Source organism: Macadamia integrifolia, chromosome 12, assembly GCF_013358625.1.
Source record: "Macadamia integrifolia cultivar HAES 741 chromosome 12, SCU_Mint_v3, whole genome shotgun sequence".
Classification (NCBI taxonomy): Eukaryota; Viridiplantae; Streptophyta; class Magnoliopsida; order Proteales; family Proteaceae; genus Macadamia; species Macadamia integrifolia.
Genome location: NC_056568.1, coordinates 5074150 through 5097698, shown reverse-complemented (window position 1 = coordinate 5097698; position 23549 = coordinate 5074150). Strand labels below are relative to the sequence as shown.

General features: G+C 40.1%; 1 protein-coding gene across 1 annotated transcript; it reads right to left on the bottom strand.

Moving 5' to 3' along the window:
* Positions 1 to 77: 77 nt before the first annotated feature.
* On the bottom strand, positions 78 to 22627 carry LOC122057960 (ABC transporter B family member 20-like). The gene is made up of 10 exons (XM_042620331.1): positions 22535 to 22627; positions 21864 to 22006; positions 17434 to 17467; positions 17009 to 17346; positions 16604 to 16914; positions 16276 to 16499; positions 15827 to 16167; positions 14816 to 15609; positions 14437 to 14678; positions 78 to 1819 (listed from the first exon to the last, which is right to left on the bottom strand). Exons 1-10 carry the CDS (start codon positions 22625 to 22627, stop codon positions 587 to 589), a joined length of 3753 nt encoding a protein of 1250 aa, XP_042476265.1. The 3' UTR covers positions 78 to 586.
* Positions 22628 to 23549: the final 922 nt, after the last annotated feature.

Genomic DNA, 23549 nt, shown 5'->3' with positions numbered 1-23549 from the left:
TTTTGGTAGAATCTGGTCAAACCTTATAAACTGTTCACAGTAGCCTCACACCCAAGTAAAAAAGTATTCACCTAGCATTTATGGTGCAAAAAACTGAATTTTTGACTGCATTGAACAATGTAAATCTATGAAGAAATAACAAAGTTTGTCAAAAATGAATCACAGATTTCTCATATGACACCTGAAGAAGATTGCTAAGCTACATTGAATAATTAACAAACTAATACACCACGGAGAGCACAATCCCTCACTCAGAATGTGTGCCTCCAAAAGAATATGCATCACACTGCCCCTAGGGCATGTCCTTTGACACTCCTTGCCTCTCTCCACCCACAGCCCAAACTCAACAACTTCTTCCAATTTCTCAAACCTACCTTTTAACAGTGTCAACTAACCATCAGCCCTGACACCCTCCAAACATTGTAACAGACCCATTAGTTCTCTCCACTCATGCTGCAAAGCCCCACCACCAATTGATTTCATCCAGAAAGATCTCACGGGTTTTCTATATCTGGCTGTCAGGAGATGGGTGGAATGAGAACATGACCAAGAAGACTATAAATTAAATCAATCATGATACCCCCACCTAGATAAGTCGATGATGCTGGCGTAGGCCCTTCCCAAAGTGAGGTTGCATCAAACGGACATACAAACCATTTGTCGCAACCAAGGAATCATGGGTTCCTTGCTCCACGATACGTCCACAATTGAGAACTACAATGTTGTCTACATGCCTCATCATTGCCGCTCTGTGCGCAATAAGAATAGTTGTCTTGTTCCCCATTATCAGGGTATCAAGAGCTTCTTGTACCACACGGCTTGATTCGGACTCTATTGAAGAGCTGGCCTCATCTAATAATAAGATTGGAGCATTCTTTAGCACAACCCTGGCAATGGCAATTCTTTGCTTCTGTCCTGGTGTTAGATCGACACCCCTCATGCCTACATGTGTGTCGTAACCATAAGGCAAACTACTGATGAAATGGTGAGCATTAGCTATTCTTGCTGCCTCTTTCATCTCAGCCTCAGTGGCATTGTGCCTTGCATAAATGATGTTCTCCCTTATTGTTGTTGAGAAGATAATTGGCTCCTGCTGAACAAGACCCAAGTGGCTCCTCAACCATCTAAGGTTATACAGGTTCAGACCTCTACCATCCAATGAAACTTGACCAGCGACCGGATCATAGAATCTCTCTATCAAAGAGATTATAGTGCTCTTTCCAGACCCTGAAACTCCTACTACTGCTACAGTTTGTCCTCCACTTACTTTCAGACTGAAATTTCTCAATACCAGCACCTCCGGACGAGTTGGATAACAAAAATCAACATTTTTCAACTCAATGCTTCCATACACATTCGGAGGCTTTAGTCCCGAATTATCATCTGAATCAATCTTAGGGACACGGTCTATGATCTCAAATACTGAAATGAGAGATTTACGCCGCTTAAGTATGTATGGAGCCAGCCCAAATGGCTCCACAAGCGCAAAGGTTGCAAAGGAGAAGACTATATACTCCTTCATAGCAGTGGGTAGGTCCAGATAATCCTTTTTAACAGAGATGGCAGTGTACCAGAGGAGGAGGGCATTACAGGCAAAAAGCAGGAACTGCGAAAATCCGAAGGCAAAACCAATGGCGATCCCATGGATTAAACTCTGCCTGAATATTTTTACCAGCTGAAATCTGTAGAGCTCCATCACCTTGTTACCAGCACAGAATGCCACCACAGTGTAGATGTTTCTAACCGCATCCTCAAGGACCAAAGATGCCTTCCTATGCATTTCTTGTATGCCTCTTGAGAACCCAGCAAGCCACAACTTCTGCAAAATGTGAACTGACAGCTGATCAGGATTTAAAACAAGGGAGAACAAAAGAAACAAGCTATGTATTTATGGCAATACATTATCTTCTTTTTTTATGGGTAAAGGTCTTTTATTTTTCCGCCCCAAGGGGGGTGGGGGGTTGGTGTGCAACTAGCATGGTGATATTTTAAAAATGTTGCAAAACGTTTTTTTTTTTGGTAGAATATGTTGCATAACGGCATTACCACAGGAGGACTTAACCAGAAACAACAAAGATGGCATATTTAGTCATCTTCAACAGGGTTCATCAGCCTTGAAACCCTCCCTCACTAGAGGGTTAGCGCAGCCCACAAACAGGTTGGTCCAATTATTAGTTGAATCTTGTAATTCAATTTGAAAAGGACAAGAGTAATGAGAAAAATGAAAATAACTACATCAAAATTGTCAGTTCTCCTATAATATTGACAATTAAACTTTCTAGCTTCCAAATGTCCATGTCCCCGACTCAATTGTCAAACTGATAAGCAGAAGAACGCAGGTCTTGGTTCAACTAGTCCATCTATCACACACAGGCCAGACCTTAAAGTTCACTGATCACCCAGGCTGCAATATTAACCTGATGCCTGATAGTTGCACTTCTGAAATAGCTAAACTTTTTGAAGGATCATATGTAAGAATGACACTTCCACAGAAGGTATCGAAAAAATAAAAACTGCCGTTCCGGCATGGGCTGATATCCCCACAATTGGTGTTTTCCCTTTTTCCCCCTAACAAAGCTATTTCATAACCTTACATGGGAAAGATGTTTTTAAGGATCATGGGTGTGGGGTTGAAATCCCCCCCCCCCTTTCTTTCTTTTCTCAATAGAAGGGTTAAATTGAATTTTCTACAGATGGAGAAGTGTATAGAAAGGTTTCTGTTGAGTAGGAGAGAAGAAATCTAAAAAATAATAACCATGTCATCAGATTTTCCTAAACCACTCAGAACCTCAAGAAAAGTCTTCAGTGCTCTAAGCCACAAGGGTTAATATAATTTTCCTTGCCATTCTTTGATGCTCCATCTCTACCACCCAACCCGCTATTTGATCCCTCATTCTTTCCAATAATCCTAGGCATATTAAGGATTTACAAAACATAGATTTGTGTATATCAGATTCTTCGCAGCATATACAAAAAGGCAACAAAACAGATGAAACACATATATCTGGACATCAAAGAGTCGGTTCCAGAAAACACTCCTATCCAAACCAATATCTTGTGGTGTAAGATCAGAAAATTCCTATGCATCAACAACAACAAACTCATCCTTATCCCAACTTAATGGAGTCGGCTACATGGATTCATACAAAACAAACTCAGCCTTTGCATCAACAGAAATTCCCCTTGCATCAGATGCCCATATTCTGCTAGCCTCTGAATATCTTCAAGTGACAATCTCAGTTCAACCCGTTTCTCATCCTCAAAGACCCTTCTAAGCCTTTCTTTCCAAACGGGCCTGCAAATACTCCCACTTTGGCCTTTGAAGATAGAAACAACATCCAGGCATTTCATGAAAAGGTATTTAAACCATGGGTGAGGAAATGACAAAGTCAAAAGAAAGAAGGCCAGAACACACTTCAAAAATAGATTCTCAGCAGTCTCACCATCTTTCTAGAGCACTACATGTTAACCATACACCCACCAGATTTGCCATAACCATAAGCCAGAAGATCATACCAAGTTACAAACCAACAGCATTGGAGCACCATAACTCAGCAGCCACTTGGAGGTTGAAATTTTGCAACTTTGTTTCTAGTAAAAGCACCATCTCTGCCCCAACTTCCCTCACCAAAATTTTACATGGCCTTGATGCAGGGATTGCATCCTGTGGGGAAAAAAATCATGAAGATGCAGGACATTTACCACCCTTATTTATGATTCATTCTTAGAAATTTCTTTGGTTCCCTTATCTGAAATATTCCACTGAAGCAGCTTAACAACCTCCCTACTTCGGTGACTAGAGACGGTGATTCCTAACCCTTACTTCACCCAAGAAAAATTCCTAACCCCTTGTCTGGTGTCATATTGTGACTTCTCTCCCTTCCTTTCACTTGGGCAAGAACTTTCCTTGCATAGTCTTCCCCTATAAGAAAATAAAATTCTAAACCTTTTGCTGACCTGTCATGCCCATTGCACAGACCGGTCAACTGATAGAGCAGCAGAAACATTGGAAATTACTAACTAGCATTGCTCTATAAGATCATCTTCCTCTTCATTGTCTTCACCTTCTTCCTCAAGATCTCTTCCTCTCCACTTCGGTAATGCATCGTAGAGTCTTCAACATGGGCATCGGAAGGTAACCTAAACCTTTCAATCAACCATCCCCTAATCTACAGTTAATTTTTTCTAGTTGCAAATCCAAACTAGCCCTAGTTGTTCAGACCCTAGCACAAAAATAATATTGAGCCCATAAGAGTAGGTTATAATCTGTGGATACCTCCAATTGACTAGATTGAAAAGAGGGGTTGAACCCTTCAGGACAATTTGTTCTTCCGTTCCTAAATTCATCTTTCAATCTATCTAGCCTGTTGGGGTAAAGTACCATTTTAAGCTGAGATTGCTCGGCCCTCTTAAGAGCATGTCAAAAGTGCACTTATTCTGCTGTCCTGAAAATCATTTGAAGCGTCTTCATATTCCCTTGTTAGATCTACATCAGTAAAATTATTCAAACAAAATCCTTGAAAACTGACATAATAGAAGTATTTTGTCCATAAAACTCCCAATCACATTGCCTTCATAAGACCTTATCCTCCATAGACAGGTAAGCCTTTCTAAGGACACCAAAATCAGAGCAAAATTAACGAAACTTATAGGATGAAGTTTAGCACTTCCGCATATAGACTTAAAATTTATAATTATTTATGAAGTTAAATGACCTTATAGTGTAGTTCATCAAGTACACATGCTCGATGACCTGTCTCTGATATTTGAGGCATTCAGTAATTCCAGTGCCCTTCTAAATTAAAATTCTTCATATGAACCAGGATAAGTGATATTACTCAATTTTACTGAATATTGGTCACTTAGGTCATAGAAGCATTTCTTCAGAACAATTGAATCATGTTAAGACAGCTGGTGATTATTATTTCTCAACTTCTTAGTAAAAAAAGGTTTGATAAAGAAATTTTGGGCCAGTGCTTTCATTTTTTTAGGGAATTTAGCTTAATTCCAAGTTAAAATCATGCACCGGTGTCAGTCTCCTAGAGTGGTTTATTTTCAATAGCTGTTGCAAGCAGGAAATCAGGAAAGCCTGCAGATATGGGCCTTACTAGTGGAATAGTGAAGCAGAAGCTTAAAAGAAATTGATAGCCAGGTATAGGGAGAAAACTAACACAAAAGGAAGGGATCTAATTTCAAAGTCAAAACTTGAAAATATTATTGTAGAACTAGAAGAAAAACCAGATCCAAGATCGGGTGGAGAAATAGAACTCAGTTCTGAAACTTAAGTTGATAGTCTGATTCTGAAAAACAGGATCAAATGAAAGAATCTAACAAAGAATAAATTGAAGGAGAACACAGAATTGTCTCCAATAGTAATTGAGAGTAAAGAATTAAATGAGAGAAAAAGAAAGCACACCTGTCTGGACATAAAACTTGATCTAACAGGACATCTAAATTGATCTTGTAAAAGAAGAAATAAAAGGAGAATAACAGAATTCAAGATAATAAAATATGCATAACAGTAGTTAAAGGAGAAGGGTGTGATAGAGAGAAAGGTAGAAATCCAGCAGCAATAGTAGATGAGAGACACAAGATAAAGCCCAGCCACTGCTGGTCAGATTGTTGCCAATCCAATGCACCAAAAACAAAATTAAAAAATCATTATCACCCCCACCCTAAAAATTAAAAAATTAAAAATTAAAAATTGTTGGAAGGTTATAATGCTTTGAGGTGGCAACCTTGGCATGCCTGTAAAGTCTCCAGCTGTTGACAGCAGAGACCAGGGATCAAAACCCACCTCATGTGAGGGGTTTGAATGTTTTTTATTTTTATTTTTTTTGGAGGGGGCGGGTGTCACAAACTGGGGGAAACTTTGTACGAAAAATAATAATAATAATAATAATAATAATAATAATAATAATAATAATAATAAAAAATAAAAAAATAAAAAAGAAAGAAAGATAACTGATGCTTATCCTTCCATATGTCTGCAAAGAAAACTATCCCACTAAAGTACTCAAAACAACAGTAACCTACAAAAAATAGATAACGCCAACAAAATCCTTTATACAATTATACTGCTCGTTGCCTGGTTCCCACAACAACAACTCACCCTTTTCCCAACTATTAAGGGTTGGTTACATGGATCCATGAGAGGGTAAAATAAAAATGTAAAAAAGAAACAAAGCAACACCTCAAGAACATCCCACCTAAAAGGGGTCGACAACATGGTTCTTTGCCCTCCAAAGAGCTCTAATTGAGGTCATACTAGAGTCTAGAACTAGACTCTGGATGTCTTTCCTTACTACTCCCATAGTCATTTTAGGTCTGCCCTTAGCTCTATTAGCTACTTCCATTGAATCTGATCACTCCTCCTTACTGGAGCATCCCAAGGCCTCTGATGAACATGACCATACCACCTTAAACAACATTCTCGAAGCTTATCCTCAATCAGGGCAACTCCCAAATCATCTCTAACCCGGCCACTCCTTACTCTATCTCTCCTAGTTCTACCGCGCATCCATCTCAAGATCCTCATATCTGCTACACTCAGCTTATCTATATTACCCTTCTTAACTGCCCAACATTCTGTCCCATACATCATAGCTGGTTTTACGATTGTCCTATAAAATTTTTCTTCAAGCTTTAAAAGAATACATTAGTCACACAACACTCCAGATGCACCTCTCTACTTCATTCATCTTACTTTTAATTCTGTGAGAAACATCATCCTCTATATCACCTTGCTTGCTTGGTTCCCACAATTAATTAAATAAAGGATGAGGATTCTCTAAGCTAGCGGTAAGGAGAACCCACCAACAAAAGGGGCTGGTTATGGTTCGTCAAGAGAAGAGAGAGAGAGAGAGAAGACCTTCTGGTGTAGCCTCCGTTGGCGGCTTGGAGATACAATTCCCCTAAATATAAGACTTTCTGATGTAGTACCAACAAGGGTTTACACAAGGAGAACCAAGACCAAGGTCGACCCAAGTGGCTGATTGGGTCGACCTAAAACTAGTCCAAGTTAGCCCACGGTTTGGGCTGCTAATGGGGTTACTAATTAGTTATTTAGTTTCTATTTTGAAGTCCTAAATTAGTTTCTAATTTCAAGTCATTGTTAGTTTCTAATTTCTGTCAAGACTAGTTTCTATTTTCATTAGATTCTAATTTCCAGTTTTAATAACTTCTTGTACTCAGTTTTTAGTAACTCAGATTTAGTAACTCTGAGTTACTATTACTTGTAAACCCTCCCCATCATTATAAATAAAGATGATGGCTCTTTTAATGAGCCACGATTTTGACTAATAAAAAAAAAAAACTCTCTTGTTCCTGCCGCTGGGTAACCCTGGCTGTTCCTTGTGTTTGATCAATGCCTAGGGATTGGTGTTTGATCCAATCGACACTCTGCGGTGAGAAGTCCGACTAGATTGCTATTATTTTCTGGTTTTCTTTATTGGATTATCTTCTCCAACAGAACAGTCTTGGGTCTGGTTTTGTTGTCAAATCCATCCCTACATTAAGTGGTATCAGAGCATGGCTGGGAACAACACCCCCACCCTAGCTTCTCTTATGGAGATGCTACAGACTATGAGGACTGAGATGAACAACAAGCCTTACGGACTGAATTGAAGGCTGTAGGCTGTTGAATGAAGAGACCCCACCACAACAGCCTACTGGCGATTCACGTACAACACCCGAAGTAGAAACCCCATTGAATGTAGTTGCTCAGTTGACTAACAGGTCTGCAAACTCTAATCTGAGAGCACCACAGAGGGTTCCGATAGCACAACCTACTGTTGAAGAGCATGTAAGAGGATATTTTGAGACTGAGCGTCCCGTGCAACAGAGGTATTCTGGAGATTCACAGAAGGTCAAGCTTGATCTGAAGGAGTTTGATGGGAGATATTGTTGGGACCGGTGCGCATGGGGGCTCTGTATTGGGCGTCGCATCGGTGGCCCAAAGTCTCTGCCCAGATCCCGGCTCGAACCGCTGTCGCGCTGGCTGGACATTAAGGAAATAAAGTTGCACCTTCTCCACAAGTCCGGGCTTTTGGATGACTGGCAAGCGCTTGATCCTACAAGTGGTATCAGAACAGGTGGTTGCGGGTTCGAGTCTCCCCAAGCGCATGGGTGCTCTGGTATTTGGGCGTCGCTTTGGGGGGGGGTTGGGACCGGTGCGCATGGGGGCTCTGTATTGGGCGTCGCATCGGTGGCCCAAAGTCTGCCCAGATCCCGGCTCGAACCGCTGTCGCGCTGGCTGGACATTAAGGAAATAAAGTTGCACCTTCTCCACAAGTCCGGGCTTTTGGATGACTGGCAAGCGCTTGATCCTACAGATATGACCCCCAAGTGTTCTATGATTGGGTAGTGGCACTAGACGACTATTTTGACTATTATGAGTTACCAGAAGAACGGAAGATGAAACTAGCTCGTGCTAAGTTAGTTGGGGCTGCTCGTGAGTGGTGGAGGACCTATGAGCTAGAGTTAGAAGACTGTGGTAGAGAACCTACTAGTTGGGAGGAGATGAAGCTTGAGTTATCAGATAAATACTTGCCACGCAACTTCAAAGCTCGCATACAAGACCAGCTGAACTCTCTTCGTCAAGGGTCTATGATTGTTGCCGAGTACATGAACAAGTTTACTTTATTCTCGTACAGGCATAAGGGAGAATGAAAGGCAACTGTTATCTCGGTTTCGACTGGGATTGCGAGCTGAAATCAAAAGGGGTATCAGAGTTGTTGAAATGCACTCAGTGAAGGATTGTTTTGACAAGGCCCTACGAGCAGAGGAGCTTCTAGCACAGCCAGTTAGAAGGTTTGGGTTTCAAGCTAGGGAGGTAAAGAAGAATTTTCCAGCTACTAAACCTAGTAGTTCAGCACCTCCAAAGTCCACTTTTCCTCCACGAGCTGATCATAAAGGAAAGGCACCCATGACCGGTGGTAATAAGGTACAGTGTTTCCATTGCCAAGAGGTAGGACATTTTGCTAAGTCTTGTCCGCATAAGCAGAGGGTTAATGCAGTAGCTGAGGTCGAGGACTCCAATGAGGAGCATGAGTCAGCTCTTTATCCCTATCCTTTAGAGGATGATGATGATGGTGGATATGATTATGATATGGAAAACACTAATGAGGATGATACTCAGGGAATAAATATTGTTACTCGCATATTGGTGGCTGAAACCAAAGGACATGATTGGCGACGTAACTGCATATTCTACAGTCGTATGAAGTCAGGTGAGCATACTTGTCAGATTATCATTGATAGTGGCAGTTGTGTCAACGTTGTTTCTGAAGCCTTTGTGAAGAGAGCAACCTTGAAAGCTGACCCACATCCTCAGCCTTATAAGGTATCCTTGCTGAATGGTAATACTCTAGAGGTGAATAAGAGATGCTCAGTTCCTTTGAACCTTTACCGATATGAAGAGAAAGTTTGGTGTGATGTGATCCCAATGAAACTCACAGATGTATTGCTTGGTCGTCCCTGGATGTATGACAATGTTGCCATGGTTGGAGGGAAGAAGAATCTGTGTACTTTCATGTGGAAGGGTGTTCCTACAACTTTCTATCCGGTAAATGTGCCGGCTGAAATACGGCGAAAGAGATCCTTAAGGTCAAATCAAAAGGACATTGACAATGAGAAGAAGGTATTAGCTATGTCCAGAAAGGAGCTGCTAGCTACTCCCCACAAACAGTTCGTACGCACAAGTCAAGAGACTGGAATGGTTATGGCACTTGTAACTAGGGAAGTCACTCCCCAACCTGAAGTAACGCATAGTGCACCTATCAGAGAGCTCCTATCTGATTTTTCTGACTTAGTCCCTGATGATCTCCCAGATGAGTTGCCTCCCAAAAGAGACATACAGCATGCTATTGACTTGGTACCTGGTTCGGTTTTACCCAACCTTCCTGCTTACAAACTTAGTCCTACTAAGCATGCCGAGCTGAAACGGCAAGTGGATGGGTTACTATAGAAGGGCTTCATTGAGGAGAGCTAAAGTCCTTGTGCAGTACCAGCTTTACTCACGCCAAAGAAGGATGGTTCTTGGCGTATGTGTGTGGACAGTCGTGCTATCAACAAGATGACAATCAAGTATAGGTTTCCTATACCACGACTAGATGATATGTTGGATATGTTGTCTGGGGCAAAGGTCTTCTCCAAGTTAGATCTGAGGAGTGGCTATCATCAGATTAGCATCCGTTCTGGAGATGAGTGGAAGACCGCCTTTAAGACCAATGATGACTTATATGAGTGGAAAGTCATGCCTTTCGGTCTGACAAATGCACCTAGTACTTTTATGAGGGTGATGACACAGGTCCTTCGTCCCTTCATTGGTCGCTTTTTGGTTGTTTATTTTGATGACATTCTGGTATACAGTAAGAACCAAGAAGAGCATAAGGATCACTTGCGGCAAGTCTTGAGAGTACTCCATGCTGAGAAGTTATACATTAATCTCAAGAAGTGTTCCTTCATGCTGCCCAAGGTTGTATTCCTTAGATTTATAGTGTCATCAAAGGGGGTTGAAGCTGATCCGGAGAAGATCAAGAGCATCACTGATTGGCCCACACCTAAGACTATAACAGAAGTCCGTAGCTTCCATGGGTTGGCTTCCTTCTACAGGAGATTTATTCGGAACTTCAGTGCAGTTATGGCACCCATCACTAAATGTATGAAGTCGAGTAAAGGGAAGTTTGAATGGACAGTTGCAGGGACCAAAGCCTTCGCTCTTGTGAAGAGGAAGATGACAGAGGCACCCATCCTACGACTACCAGATTTTGACAAAGTATTTGAGGTAGCTACAGATGCTTTACATGTTGGGCTAGGATGAGTGATAATGCAAGGAGGACACCCCATCGCCTTTTATAGCGAAAAATTGAATAAGGCCAAGAAGCGCTATTCGACTTATGATCTGGAGTTGTATGCAGTCATCCAAGTGCTACGCCATTAGAGGCACTACCTCACTGGTAAGGAGTTCATTTTGTACACTGATCATGAGGCCTTGAAGCACCTTCACTCACAGAAGTCGATTAGCCATAGACATGCCAAATGGGTAGCCTACTTGCAGGAGTTTGTATTTGCTATGAAGTACAAGGCGGGAAAAGAGAATACCATGGCTGATGCACTTAGCCGGAAAGTGCTCACACTTAACATATTTTCAGCACATGTTATCAACATAGATCAAATACGAGGTGAGTACACATCTGATTCTGATTTCAGCATTGTCTTTATGGAGTTACAACAAGGTGGGCAGCACTTAAAGTACTCTATTCATGATGGGTACTTGTTCTTTGACACACGGCTTTGTATCCCAAACTCTTCCCTACGTCATCACATCATACGAGAGTTACATGGAGGAGGATTAGGAGGACATTTTGGGAAAGATAAGACTCTTGCACAGGTGACTGATTGATATTATTGGCCATGCATTGTAAAGGATGTCAATCATGTGATCAAGAGATGCCGTGTATGTCAGTTGGCAAAAGGGGGAAAACAGAACACAGGTATATACTCTCCACTACCTGTTTCTCATGCACCGTGGCTTGATGTTAGCATGGATTTTGTTCTTGGACTACCCCCTACAAGAGAACGATATGATTCCATTATGGTAGTTATGGATCGTTTCTCTAAGATGGCTCATTTATACCTTGTCGTAAGACTTTTGATGTTTATCAGGTTGCAAAGCTCTTCTTCAAGTAAATAGTACGACTACATGGGCTGCCAACTAGTATTGTGTCTGACAGTGATGTTAAGTTCATGAGTTATTTTTGAAAGACATTGTGGTTGAAGACAAATACAAAACTGAACTTTTCAACTGCATTTCATCCACAGACAGACAGACAGACAGAGGTGGTGAACCGTAGCTTGGGAAACTTGCTGAGGTGTTTGGTTCGAGACTATGAGAAGACATGGCCTTCTATTTTTGACATTACAGAATTTGCCTACAATAGCTCAGTGAATAGGACAACAGGTCGTACTCCTTTTGAGATCTTGCTTGGAGCTCAACCTAAGCGGCCTATTAACCTTATGTCACTTCCACCCCAGGCTCGAGTTAGTATTGAAGTTGATGAGTTCTTACGTCATATCACTGAGGTGCATGCCAACGTCCGACGACGTATTGCCTTGAACAATGAGGTGTATATGGCTTCTGCTAATCGTCATCGGCGTTATGTGGAGTTCAAACCCGGGGACATGGTGATGATTCGAGTAAATCCTGAACGGTTTCAGACGGGTGTCAATACCAAGCTACATCCACGAAAGATGGGTCCCTACAAGGTGCTGAAACGTATAGGACCTAATGCTTATGTGCTTGAGCTGCCGGATGACATGACCATAAGCAAAGTGTTTAATGTGGCTGATCTTCACCTTTATGTTGGGCATCATTCGGATGATGGAGACATTGAGCAAATGCTGAGGTTGCCTCAACTGAAGCCACCGACTTCTGAAGTTATTAAAGACGTCTTGGATGATAATTACAAGACCTCCCGCCGTGGCACCGATTATCACACTTTTCTTGTCAAGTGGAAAGGTCGTCCCGTAGTGACTGTACTTGGATTCATGCTGATGATTTCAAGAGGCTTGATCCCGACTTGTATAAGCGCTACATGTCTCTTATCCATTCGTCGGAGTCGAATGTTTTCAAGCCGGGGAGAGCTGATGCAGTACCAACAAGGGTTTACATAAGGAGAACCAAGACCAAGGTCGACCCAAGTGGCTGACTGGGTCGACCCAGATCTGGTCCAAGTCAGCCCACGGTTTGGGCTGCTAATGGGGTTACTAATTAGTTATTTAGTTTCTATTTTGAAGTCCTAAATTAGTTTCTAATTTCAAGTCATTGTTAGTTTCTAATTTCTGTCAAGACTAGTTTCTATTTTCATTAGATTCTAATTTCCAGTTTTAATAACTTCTTGTACTCAGTTTTTAGTAACTCAGATTTAGTAACTCTGAGTTACTATTACTTGTAAACCCTCCCCATCATTATAAATAAAGATGATGGCTCTTTTAATGAGCCACGATTTTGACTAATAAAAAAAAAAAACTCTCTTGTTGCTGCCGCTGGGTAACCCTGGCTGTTCCTTGTGTTTGATCAATGCCTAGGGATTGGTGTTTGATCCAATCGACACTCTGCGGCGAGAAGTCCGAGTGGATTGCTATTATTTTCTGGTTTTCTTTATTGGATTATCTCCTCCAGCAGAACAGTCTTGGGTCTGGTTTGGTTGTCAAATCCATCCCTACATTGCTTTCTCTTCCAGTTTTCCAACCCATAGTTAACATTCGGATTCGGGAATAATTCAAGTTAAACTTTTTTGCAAATTCAGTCAAAGAAAGCAAACTATGAGAAACAGTCATATTCAGAATTCAGAAACAGGAATTAATAGTTAATGTTCAAAAATTTCGGTCCACTTTCCTGAAATTTTGAAGAAAAAAATTCCAAAATTTTCATCCGTTGTCTTTTTTTATTATTTGAATTATGTAAAAAAAAATAGTTTTTTTCAAACTAAATTATTCAGTTCCTGAATTATCCGTGAATGATTATCAAGCACAGAAACTTTGGAGACTGAATTTTTAGTGCCAAACTATTTGCAGATTCTCAAAAAATTTTGTGATTATTTCAAACCAATTCGATTTGGTCGGAATTTTTACTGGACTGAGTTTTTTTCCAAATTATTCGCAAATTTGCTAACCATATTCCTATCTAACAATTAAACTGGTCCACATGGACTATAAATTATAGATATGCCCCTAAATTACATACATTGACGCCATACCCAGTGGAGTTAACCCAAACCCTTCCTTTAGGCCTTTAGGATGCTCCTGCATTAATAGCTCAAAAATAAAAAGGGCATACCCAGTACACGAGGCTCCCGCCACTGCGGGGTCTGGGGAGGGTCATAATGTATGCAGCCTTACCCTGGCTTCATGGAGAGGCTGTTTTCTAACTCAAACCCGAGATCACTAGGTCGCAATGGAGCAACCTTCTGTTGTGCCGAGCTCAAGAATGATCCTCTAAAAATATCCCAAAATTCATCATGTAGTGTTGATGGAAGGAACAATAGATTCTTCAAGTAGGATGGAACTCAATGAAAATATTGGTCCAAGTCAAGATAGTGTAGTGATAGGTTTGCCATTCCAAACCCCCCTCCCAAAAAGATTTACAATCATATCCAACCAATGCATGAAGATAAGGAACAATCACACAAACCACTGACCCTTTTGAATTCTTTTTTAGTCGCTCTATATTTGGAAGGTGAGAGCATAAATACCTTCAAGATAGCCCAGACTACATACTTCACGTAGAATTTGAATGTCTCATTAAAGGGGATAAAGAAGAAATATCAGTAGAAAGTTTGGGTAACCAGTGGGGTCGAGAAACAAATACTAAGATCATGAAAGAAAAAAAAAAAAACTTTCGCAAATAAAATGCTCATAAGCATGAATGCAAACCTGTGCAATAGCAGAAACAATAAGAATGGGTAGGGTTGCCAAAGCCACAAGTGCCAGCCGCCATTCCAGTAGCATCCCAATGAGAACAGCCACAACAACAGCTGCGGTGTCTTGGATAAATATAGAAAGCCTGTTGCTGAAAGCAGCACGTACAAATGTAGCATCATTTGCCAAACGCATGGATAAGTTGTCAGCACTGTTCTCTTCTTCATCAAACCATCCAACTTCATTGCGCAACATTGCTGTACGGCAGTGAAAATGGATAACAAAAAATGAAAATTCAATATTTACGCAGTGAGGTAGACGGTCTAAGCACATGAAAGAATGGTACTTTAAGCCTGGGGAAGATGCATAAAGAAGCAAGCAAGATGCCATTTACCTGAAAACATCATTCTCCTAACTCGTTCAGTCATTTTCTCTCCCATAATGCCAAAATAGAAGTGCTGCAAAAAATTGGCAACCACTGTGACAATACCCATGCAAGCAATGATCAGGGACCATTTGTCCACTTCACGGCTTAAGCTGGCACCTTTATTTGGTCCATAGTATGCCGTCACTATCATTGCAATGACATAAGCAAGAAGGGGATTAAACGAACCAAAAATTGCAGCACCAGTGCTCCCTAAAGCAGCATAAAGCCACTCAGCAAAACTAAGTTCAGCAAGCCTCCAAAATGATGGAGGTTTCTGATGCTGTGTGTCCTTTGGCTCCTTCAGTTTCACGGGCATATCATCAAACTGACTGAGGGGTCGACTGAAGGTCTTTGAGTGGGAGCGTTCATTTTTAGGATCAGATGTTAAAAGTGGTGAAATAGGGGATTCAGGATCAGAAGCATTTGACGCCTGCCGATGTTCTGGATGAACATCGAGCTTGGGTAGCTCTGGTAACCTCATTTCAAAACTGTCCTGCCTTTTTATGGATGGGGCTTTTTCTGCGGCATCCAAGGCCACTCCATTTTCCAACATTTGCTCCGAAGGTGGGCTCTGAACTTTTGGTGATTCTTCCGAGTTGAACATTCCATCCGAGGGCCGGAATGCATGGCCTCCATGCACTCTCTGAAGAGAGGGTGATTTTGCCATCTTAGGAGATGAAGGTTCTTGGACACTGTGACTTGCTGAAGAATCCTTTTCAATTTGAAAAGTTGTGATCTCCTTGTGATTCCTTATAGGTGTCCTGGTAAGAACACACAATGTTAACAATCAGTATCTAAAAAAACATAAAATGGTGTATCAATTTTTTTTAGATGGGGTATTTGCCAAGGCAAGATTAGATCACAGGCCATGATAATGACAAGCCAAAGGAATTACCGCTGTAACCAGCTGGCACCTTCTGCACACAAGGAATGATTCACCACACAACAAAAGCACCAGTTTATATATTTATAATGTACCTCTTAGGAAGCTTTGCTGCTTCTTCGCATCTGAGAAGTTCTGCATATAGGCCATCAAGAGTTAGCAATTCATCATGCGTACCCATTTCAACAAGTTGGCCCTCCTCCATCACAGCTATATAATCAGCATTCCTAATAAGGCTAAGCCGCCGAGCTATTATTATAGTTGAACGTCCCAACATGAGGATATCTAAAGCCTCCTGAACAACCCTTTCTGCTTCAAAATCAAGGCCACCAGTGACTTCATCTAGTAAAAGAATAGATGGATTTGAAAGTACAGCTCTAGCAACAGAAAGTTTTATTTTCTGTTCTTCCATCAATGTTAAACCTGCCCTACCAACCTGAAATATATAAAATTAGAATAATATCAACAGAAGAAATGATAAATATCATCTATGAAGCAACATGGTCTTAATGTGATAATCCGTGTTCTTCCATCGTTCTTCTACCTGTGTCTCATAGCCTTTCTCAAGTGAGCTGATAAATGTATGAGCATGTGCTATTTTAGCAGCTTCTTCAATCTGATCAGAAGTAACATTGGACCGTCCATAAGCAATATTATCCCTAATGCTCAAACTTAGCAAGGCAGGTTCCTGGGTGACAAGTCCTATTTGGCTTCTCAACCAGTCCAGTTTCAAGCTTTTAATGTTCTTACCATCCAGAAGTACTTCTCCTGCAAAACAAAACAAATAATCCATTGGAAATACAGAGAGCACATGGAGGGTTCTAGCAGAACAATAGGAGAAAAAGAAAATAAAAAGAAAGTGAGGTCCGGACCTAATGTAGGATCATAAAACCGTTCCATGAGAGGAATTATACTACTTTTTCCTGACCCATTCCTGCCAACAAGGGCCAAAGTTTTTCTAGCTGGTACAGTTAGGTAAAAGCCACTTAAGATAGGGATTTCAGGGCGAGACAGGTAGCTGAAATAAACATTCCGGAATTCAATATTGCCTTGCACAGATGCTAAAATATTTCCATCCTGATTAACAGAAGAAGTTGAACGGCTTATCATCTCATAAAGCCTGTAAGCAGCAATTCTCCCTTGCTCAAATGAATAGAAGTTTGTTGCTGCTTGATTTAGACCACTAGAAAACATAAGTGGTTAGAGATGAGAAAATCTGTAAAATACGAGACCAGAATAAAGCATTAAACAGGAAAATAAAAGGGCTATTTACTTACAGGCCACTCAAAATCACAGCGAAGAGGGCTATCACAATTTCACCACCATGGGCTCTTCCATGTGAAATTAGGAACCTTCCAACCCAAAGTTGCAAAGCACAAGAACATATTGCAAGTCCATATGTAAATCCAAGTCCAAGACCTTGCACCAGACTTATCAGTATACCATATCTCAGTGTTGCCTGGAGTGAAGTGGCATAAGAATACTTGGCCAATGTTTCATTTGTGAATGCATACAAGGTCCTAACGTAAGAGACTGCCTGCAAGTAAACAAAACTAGGTTCCGTTACCAAATAACAGGCGTTGGGTACTTTATCCAGTATGAGAAGACAAATGGATCAATGTTAAATTTTTACTCAGTTTCCTATAAACGGATAAGAAAAGAAGTATTTACAAAAAATAGACCATAAATTTGGACTCATTACCAAACAAGCAACAGACAACCACCTTAAACTGCCACTGTACAAACAAAACAAACTACGAGAAGCTGGAGTACAGTTTACTTTGTCCAATGAACTCATTTACATAAAATGGATCTAAGTATAACTCTTCTTGTTCCTATTCGTCCCACTGAAGCAGGACAAAGTATGGGGAAATATGATGTAGATGCACACCCATGGACCGATCCAAACCCATTTGGGTATCCAAACAGAGATGAACGGGATCCAATTTGGGTCTTTGACCAGTAGGATCTTTTAGGATTTTATTTCTATTCTCATGCAATCTTTTATTTTTGGTAACTTAAGTAGTGATAGCTCCTAGGATTTAGTTTCCAATTAATTTGAGTTTCCAAATTAGAGTAGGTTTCCTTTAATGTTGGTTTTCTTTACTATTTAAATGCATGTAATATTCAATTAGAGAAGAGATTGAGAAGATGAATTGAGTTTGGTTTTTGTGAAGAGCCTGCGCCCTGCGGGCATTGTGTGTGATCCTTCCCCCCTCCCCCTTCTTTGTGTGATTTCTCCCTCTCCCCTGCAACCCTGAGACCCATATCATTGATTTCTACCCTACTCCTACCGGCCCACCATCAAAATACTTCGCTCCAAATACAAGCAAAAACCCAAAAATTGAAGGTTGCCAAGTAAATAATCAAGGTGGTGTAGGTATAAGACATAATGGATATAAGGAGAGATCATAACTCTTCTTCTATTTTGGGACTGTTGCTAAATCATCTACTTAAAAATGGCGTAGTCCTTTTTCACACTTGCATCAACTTCAAAATGTGTTGTCCATCATATTTCTTTTTATCAAGAACTAGAAGAGCCTAAGGGTGTTGCCAGACCTACTCATATAGTACCTACGCTAAGTAATAACATATAACCATGAAAATTCAAGTTTCTCCAGTTCAACTAACATCATAGTGCCCAAATTCTATGCGAATCCAAAGATACAGCACAAATCATAGTTGTCAAGGTATCACCTAGGCGACGACTAGGCGTCCAAGCAGCCTAGTTGGAGTCTGGGCGACTGTCATCTTATTGCTCTGCACCTTACTCCAAGGTGCAACACTTATTTATATCAAATGTCATTTATGTAAATGTTTTTATATTTTTTTTATTTCATTTACTGAAGATATTCTTCATAATTAAGCAAATACCCCCTATTTGAATCCAATAAAATAGTTTAAAAATCAAATTCTAAAAAGATAAAAAGTCAACACCCCAGTCCTGAACAAAAACTGCATTTTTTGTTGTACGGGCTATTTTCAACTTTCAAATGTTAGGTTTTTCTCAATTCTGAAAATTTCATAAATCTTATCATCGTAAAACATTGCTAAAAAACAAAAGTTCGGTAAAATAATCTTTTGTTTTGATATCCATAAAATTATTTTCATTTAGGAGATTTTAACATTTTACACGTTAATATAGGTTTGACTAGAACATAACTGTCATTAAAACTCAAATTTAAGTAATCTTCGACTTGTTCGAAAACTGGTTTTTTGCTCTACCTAATACAAAATGTATCATGTAAAAATAAAATCATTTGACTATTCAAACTTATTAAACAAGAGTAGTTTTCTAATACTATTTTTTGACGACTTAATGTGATTTAATGTTGATTTTTTATGATTTAATGTAGCTTAATGTTGGTTTTTTATGACTCAATGTGGCTTAATGTTGATTTTTTATGATACAAGGTATATGGCGTACTAAATAATGTTAGAAAACAGGTAAAAAAAAAATAATAACAATAATAATACTTAGTCACCTTGTTCGCCTTAAGGCGGTCAACTTATCACCTAAGAGCTTAGGCAGCCCTCCAACACCTTGGTTCGCCTTGCCGCCGTGACAACTATGGCACAAATATACCACAATGACTAAACTTATTTATGTATTTATTGAATGAGTAGAGTTCAGGTTAATGGTATGACCCACTCAAACCGTTTTACTCACAAACTCTGTAACAACAAAATAGAAATGGCATATATCTTATGATTACTAAAAGTTAAAACGACTAGCCCGGAAGCATGCACTCTTGTGTTTACACACCTAATGTCCAAATTCAAGCATATGCCACTATAATTTGCCAAATAAATTTGACTCTCTTAGCCTCAAGCAGGTGGTTTTCTGTCCAACAAACATGACCCAATTAGTAAATGGATTAGTCCCGTCATGTTCATATTTACAGGTCAGAAGCAGGTCAGTTTCATGTTCAAGTTTCCAAACCCATTTATTAAAGGCATAGTGTTGAAGCAAATCTGACCAGACACATTTCCATTGCTACTAATGAGGTAGAACTAGTCTAGAATAACATAAGAAACCTCAGCGCGTCTAAGCATAGACCAGTGCCTACTAGATGAGAACCTTCAGGTGAAAACACATGCTACCCACAAACAAAAACATGAGGGAGGAGGTACATGATTTTCAGGCTATGGTGCAGTAACAGTGGGTTCCTACTTATTCACGACAGAACAAGGCAGAAATCTACTATGAAGCAGAGAAAACTGATAAAAATTTTGAAATAGTGGAATATATTCACGGAAAATGTAGGAGTAAAGAAATTGTAGAAGATAGTGGAAGCGCAGAACTCTGGAAAAAATGTGGGTGGTTGCACTACTTCATAGCCTCAGATATCTTTAGATCCAAAAAACACTTTGATTTTACTACTCCTTTCACCTTTGGCATCTGTTGGGGATCATGGATCAAGGGAATTGAAGACTCTAAGGAGATAAATATGCATGGATATTGGAATTTCCTTTTTTTTTTTTTTGAAGGGGGGGTGGTACTGATGCAATTTAGAAGAACAAGAAGGCCAGCAACAAACCAGGCCCAGAATGGACAAATATGTTGAATTTTGTGTGTGCACTAGGTCAATGGGCCATGGGCTTATATTTTTGGGTCTACTATTGTAATAGGCCAATTCCATAACCCCAAATATGATGGATTTGAGTCCCATATGGGATTATTGTTAGTTTCTATTTTAGTAAGTTGTATTCTTTATTGGAAAATTTACAGCGCCACCCCTTGAGGAATGCCACTTTTAACAACACACCCTTTACATTATCGACAATTACAGCCGGACCCTTACCGTCTAATTTCCATTTTCATATTGTAATAGCTAGAAAGATATTATGTAGGTAGTTTCTAATTTTAGTTTTCAATTTTAGAAAGTATAATTCTAATTTATTGGATTTCTATTTTTGCAAGAGGGAGGGATTTGATTTGATTTGATTTGATTTGATTTGTAATTAGTTTCCAAATAGGATAGTATCAAGTTGTAACGGGATTCCTTTCCTTTCCATGCAAGGACAGACCCAATTTTGTAATCAATTTGAAAGTTTATAAATAAAGGGAAAAGGCTGATTAACAGTACAACTCACAGTTCTCCGGCAGTTTGGATTCCTTTCCTTTATTTGAAAGTTTATAAATAAAGGAAAAAGGCCCACAATTTTGATAAAGAAAAAAGAAATGGCTCATAATGTAAGATTGGTCACAAGTGATCCAATCCCAAGTAGGATCTTTAGAAAATTCAAAAAAAAAATCAGATAGAATGACAGATAGTATGAACAAAACAAAAATAAGAGAATGAAGGGAATAATGGGGATAGGGGAACAGGTAGGGTCGAGTATCTCACTCTTCCCTAGGGCATCTCACCCAAGCTGTCTCTCACAGCACTACATCTCACAGTTCTCCGGCACAAAGCTTTCTTTTTTTTCATTCAATAAAATTTGTGTTCAATGTTGTAGCTCCTTACAAGCCTATATAGAAGACTCAAAACTGATTCAAACACTAAAAAGGAAGGCCTAACCCAATCTTTAACTAATTGGGAAACCTAAACTGACTGGGAAACCTAAACTGACTAGGAAACTAAAATAACTAAACCAAACTATATAAAAGTCTCAAAACAGGACTCTAACTAAACTAATCAATTAAATCTCGTTTTTCTACTTTCTACAAATATTTTAGGCCCATTAAAGTGGTTCATTACAAAGAAACCCCATGGGATCAAAGGCCCAACACATACATAACCCAACCCAAGGATTATTTCCAATCAAATAAGCCCATTAAGTGACTTGTCTGCATCAGCTTATGCTGTTGTGCTGTGGGTTCAAAGATGAAATTGGGTGAGAGGCTCGATCCAAACCTATCCTTCTTCTATCTTCTATCTTCTTTTACCTTCCAATCAATTTGTGTGTTAGGTGATCTGCTGCAACCTATAATCGACCAAGATAATATGCTGCTGCCGATATTTTGGAGATCAATTCAGGGATCTAGAAGCTGCACTAGATGGAATTCATTAAGCTTCTTGCGTCCCTGGTCACCATTTACAGTGGACAGTTATGCCATTCGGTTTGAAGACGGTATAACTCTTAGCCGTATAACTCTTCACCTTGGAGATCCCGACTAACGGTCACCAGAACATTGCTCTCGCTTCTTGCAGCATCGGCTCCTTATACAGCTTTGCTCTCACAGCTCTTGACAAACTCTGTAACGTCAAGAAAATCTGGAAAGAATTACAGTCCAAGTCTGACAAAGTGTCATCAGCCTGTGACACTTCCTGGATGAAAATCAAATGTAAAGGTTCTGATCACAACTGTGATTGTCCGACAAAGAAGCCTTTCCACCACAAGCAGTTCTTTCACTCCTCCAGAAAGCACAAGAAACGTTTTCCGTTTAAGCCATCCCGGTATAAACGGTTTAAACCACAGTGGAAATTCCTTCGGAAAAAACAGTTTCGAGGGAAAACCAAAAATACTTCTTGCTTCATCTGTGGAAAAGATGGACATTTCGCAAGAAATTGTCCTAATAAAAGTAAGAAAGACAAGGTGCTACATATGCTTGCCTCCCTCCATCATGATGATCTACACGATGCTGATCTTGAATCTCTGTATTCCTTAGATGCAGAGCCTACGGATCTCTCCCTTTTTGCTATTGACTATCCAGATGAGGTTGATCCCCAACACCTCACAGACTCAGACCCAGAGTCTTCCTTCTCCGAGTCCGAGGATTCAGATCCCCTCTACCAGGTCATCCCTTTCCTTTCCAAGGAAAAGGAACCAACTCCTCTTCCCTGTCAGTCTATTACCTTACCGCATGCAGCAGTAACATTAATCCCAGAACCATATGCTAAACCCGTCCATCTAATAGCTTTTTTAGATACAGGTGCTGCAACAACCATTTTGTCTCCAAAGGTCCTCCCTAACCATTTCTGGAAACCTCAAGTCCCTGCTTTGCCATTTTTAGCAGCTAATGGTGAAACCTTCTATATCACCTTAGTTACTAAAAAACCCATTAAAGTTCAACTTCTTCCGACCCTTTCTTTCTCCCATGTTATGTTAGGATCCCAGTGTCCTGGAAAAGACCTCATCATAGGTTTTGATGTCCTGAGTCATCTTCCCCTGAAATGGACTCAGCAAGGTCTTGTGTATAAACAACAACTTCTCCCCTGGTCCCCTTTTTCTAACATATTTCTTGCAGGAACAGGTCTCACTTTGTTTGATGAGTTTAAAGGAAAACTTCTGCAAACCTCTTGTGCAGATTCTCATACAGAATTCCTGACAAAGTGTACACATCCCCTCTGGCAGAATTCAAAGTTCTTCATCTCCTTACCCTTTAAGAAGAATGAAGATATCAATCCAACAAAGGCCAGTCACCCTGGAATGCCCCCTGAACATTTGACACTTGCCGTCCAGGAGCTTAGTCAATTACAAGCTCAAGGTTTACTTGAACCTACTGTGTCTCCCTGGGCATGTCAGGCATTTTATGTAAACAAAAGAACAGAACAGATCCGTGGAAAAATGAGAATGGTTATTAATTATCGGCCCCTGAACTTTTTTCTGGCTGATGATAAATTTCCATTACCAACCCGTCCTGCTCTGTTACTTCAGTTAGCCTCAGCAACTGTCTTCTCCAAGTTTGACCTAAAAGCAGGTTTTTGGCAACTTGGTATTATTCCTGATGATCGACCAAAGACAGCTTTTTGCGTCCCTGGTCACCATTTACAGTGGACAGTTATGCCATTCGGTTTGAAGACGGCCCCATCAATATTCCAGCGTGCCATGATGCAAATCTTTGCTCCTATACAAGATCAGGCCCTAATT

What these genes read in the sequence shown, in the direction of transcription:
- LOC122057960 (XM_042620331.1), bottom strand. Translation starts at nt 22,627, where the DNA reads ATGGTTGTTGCAGCACCTGTATCTAAAAAAGCTATTAGATGGACGGGT. An exon ending in GAAGCGAGAGCAATGTTCTG is followed by an intron (nt 17,468 to 21,863) that starts GTGACCGTTAGT and finishes TTGTTTGTACAG; the next exon opens with TGGCAGTTTAAGGTGGTTGT. An exon ending in AGAAAGGCTATGAGACACAG is followed by an intron (nt 16,168 to 16,275) that starts GTAGAAGAACGA and finishes TATATATTTCAG; the next exon opens with GTTGGTAGGGCAGGTTTAAC.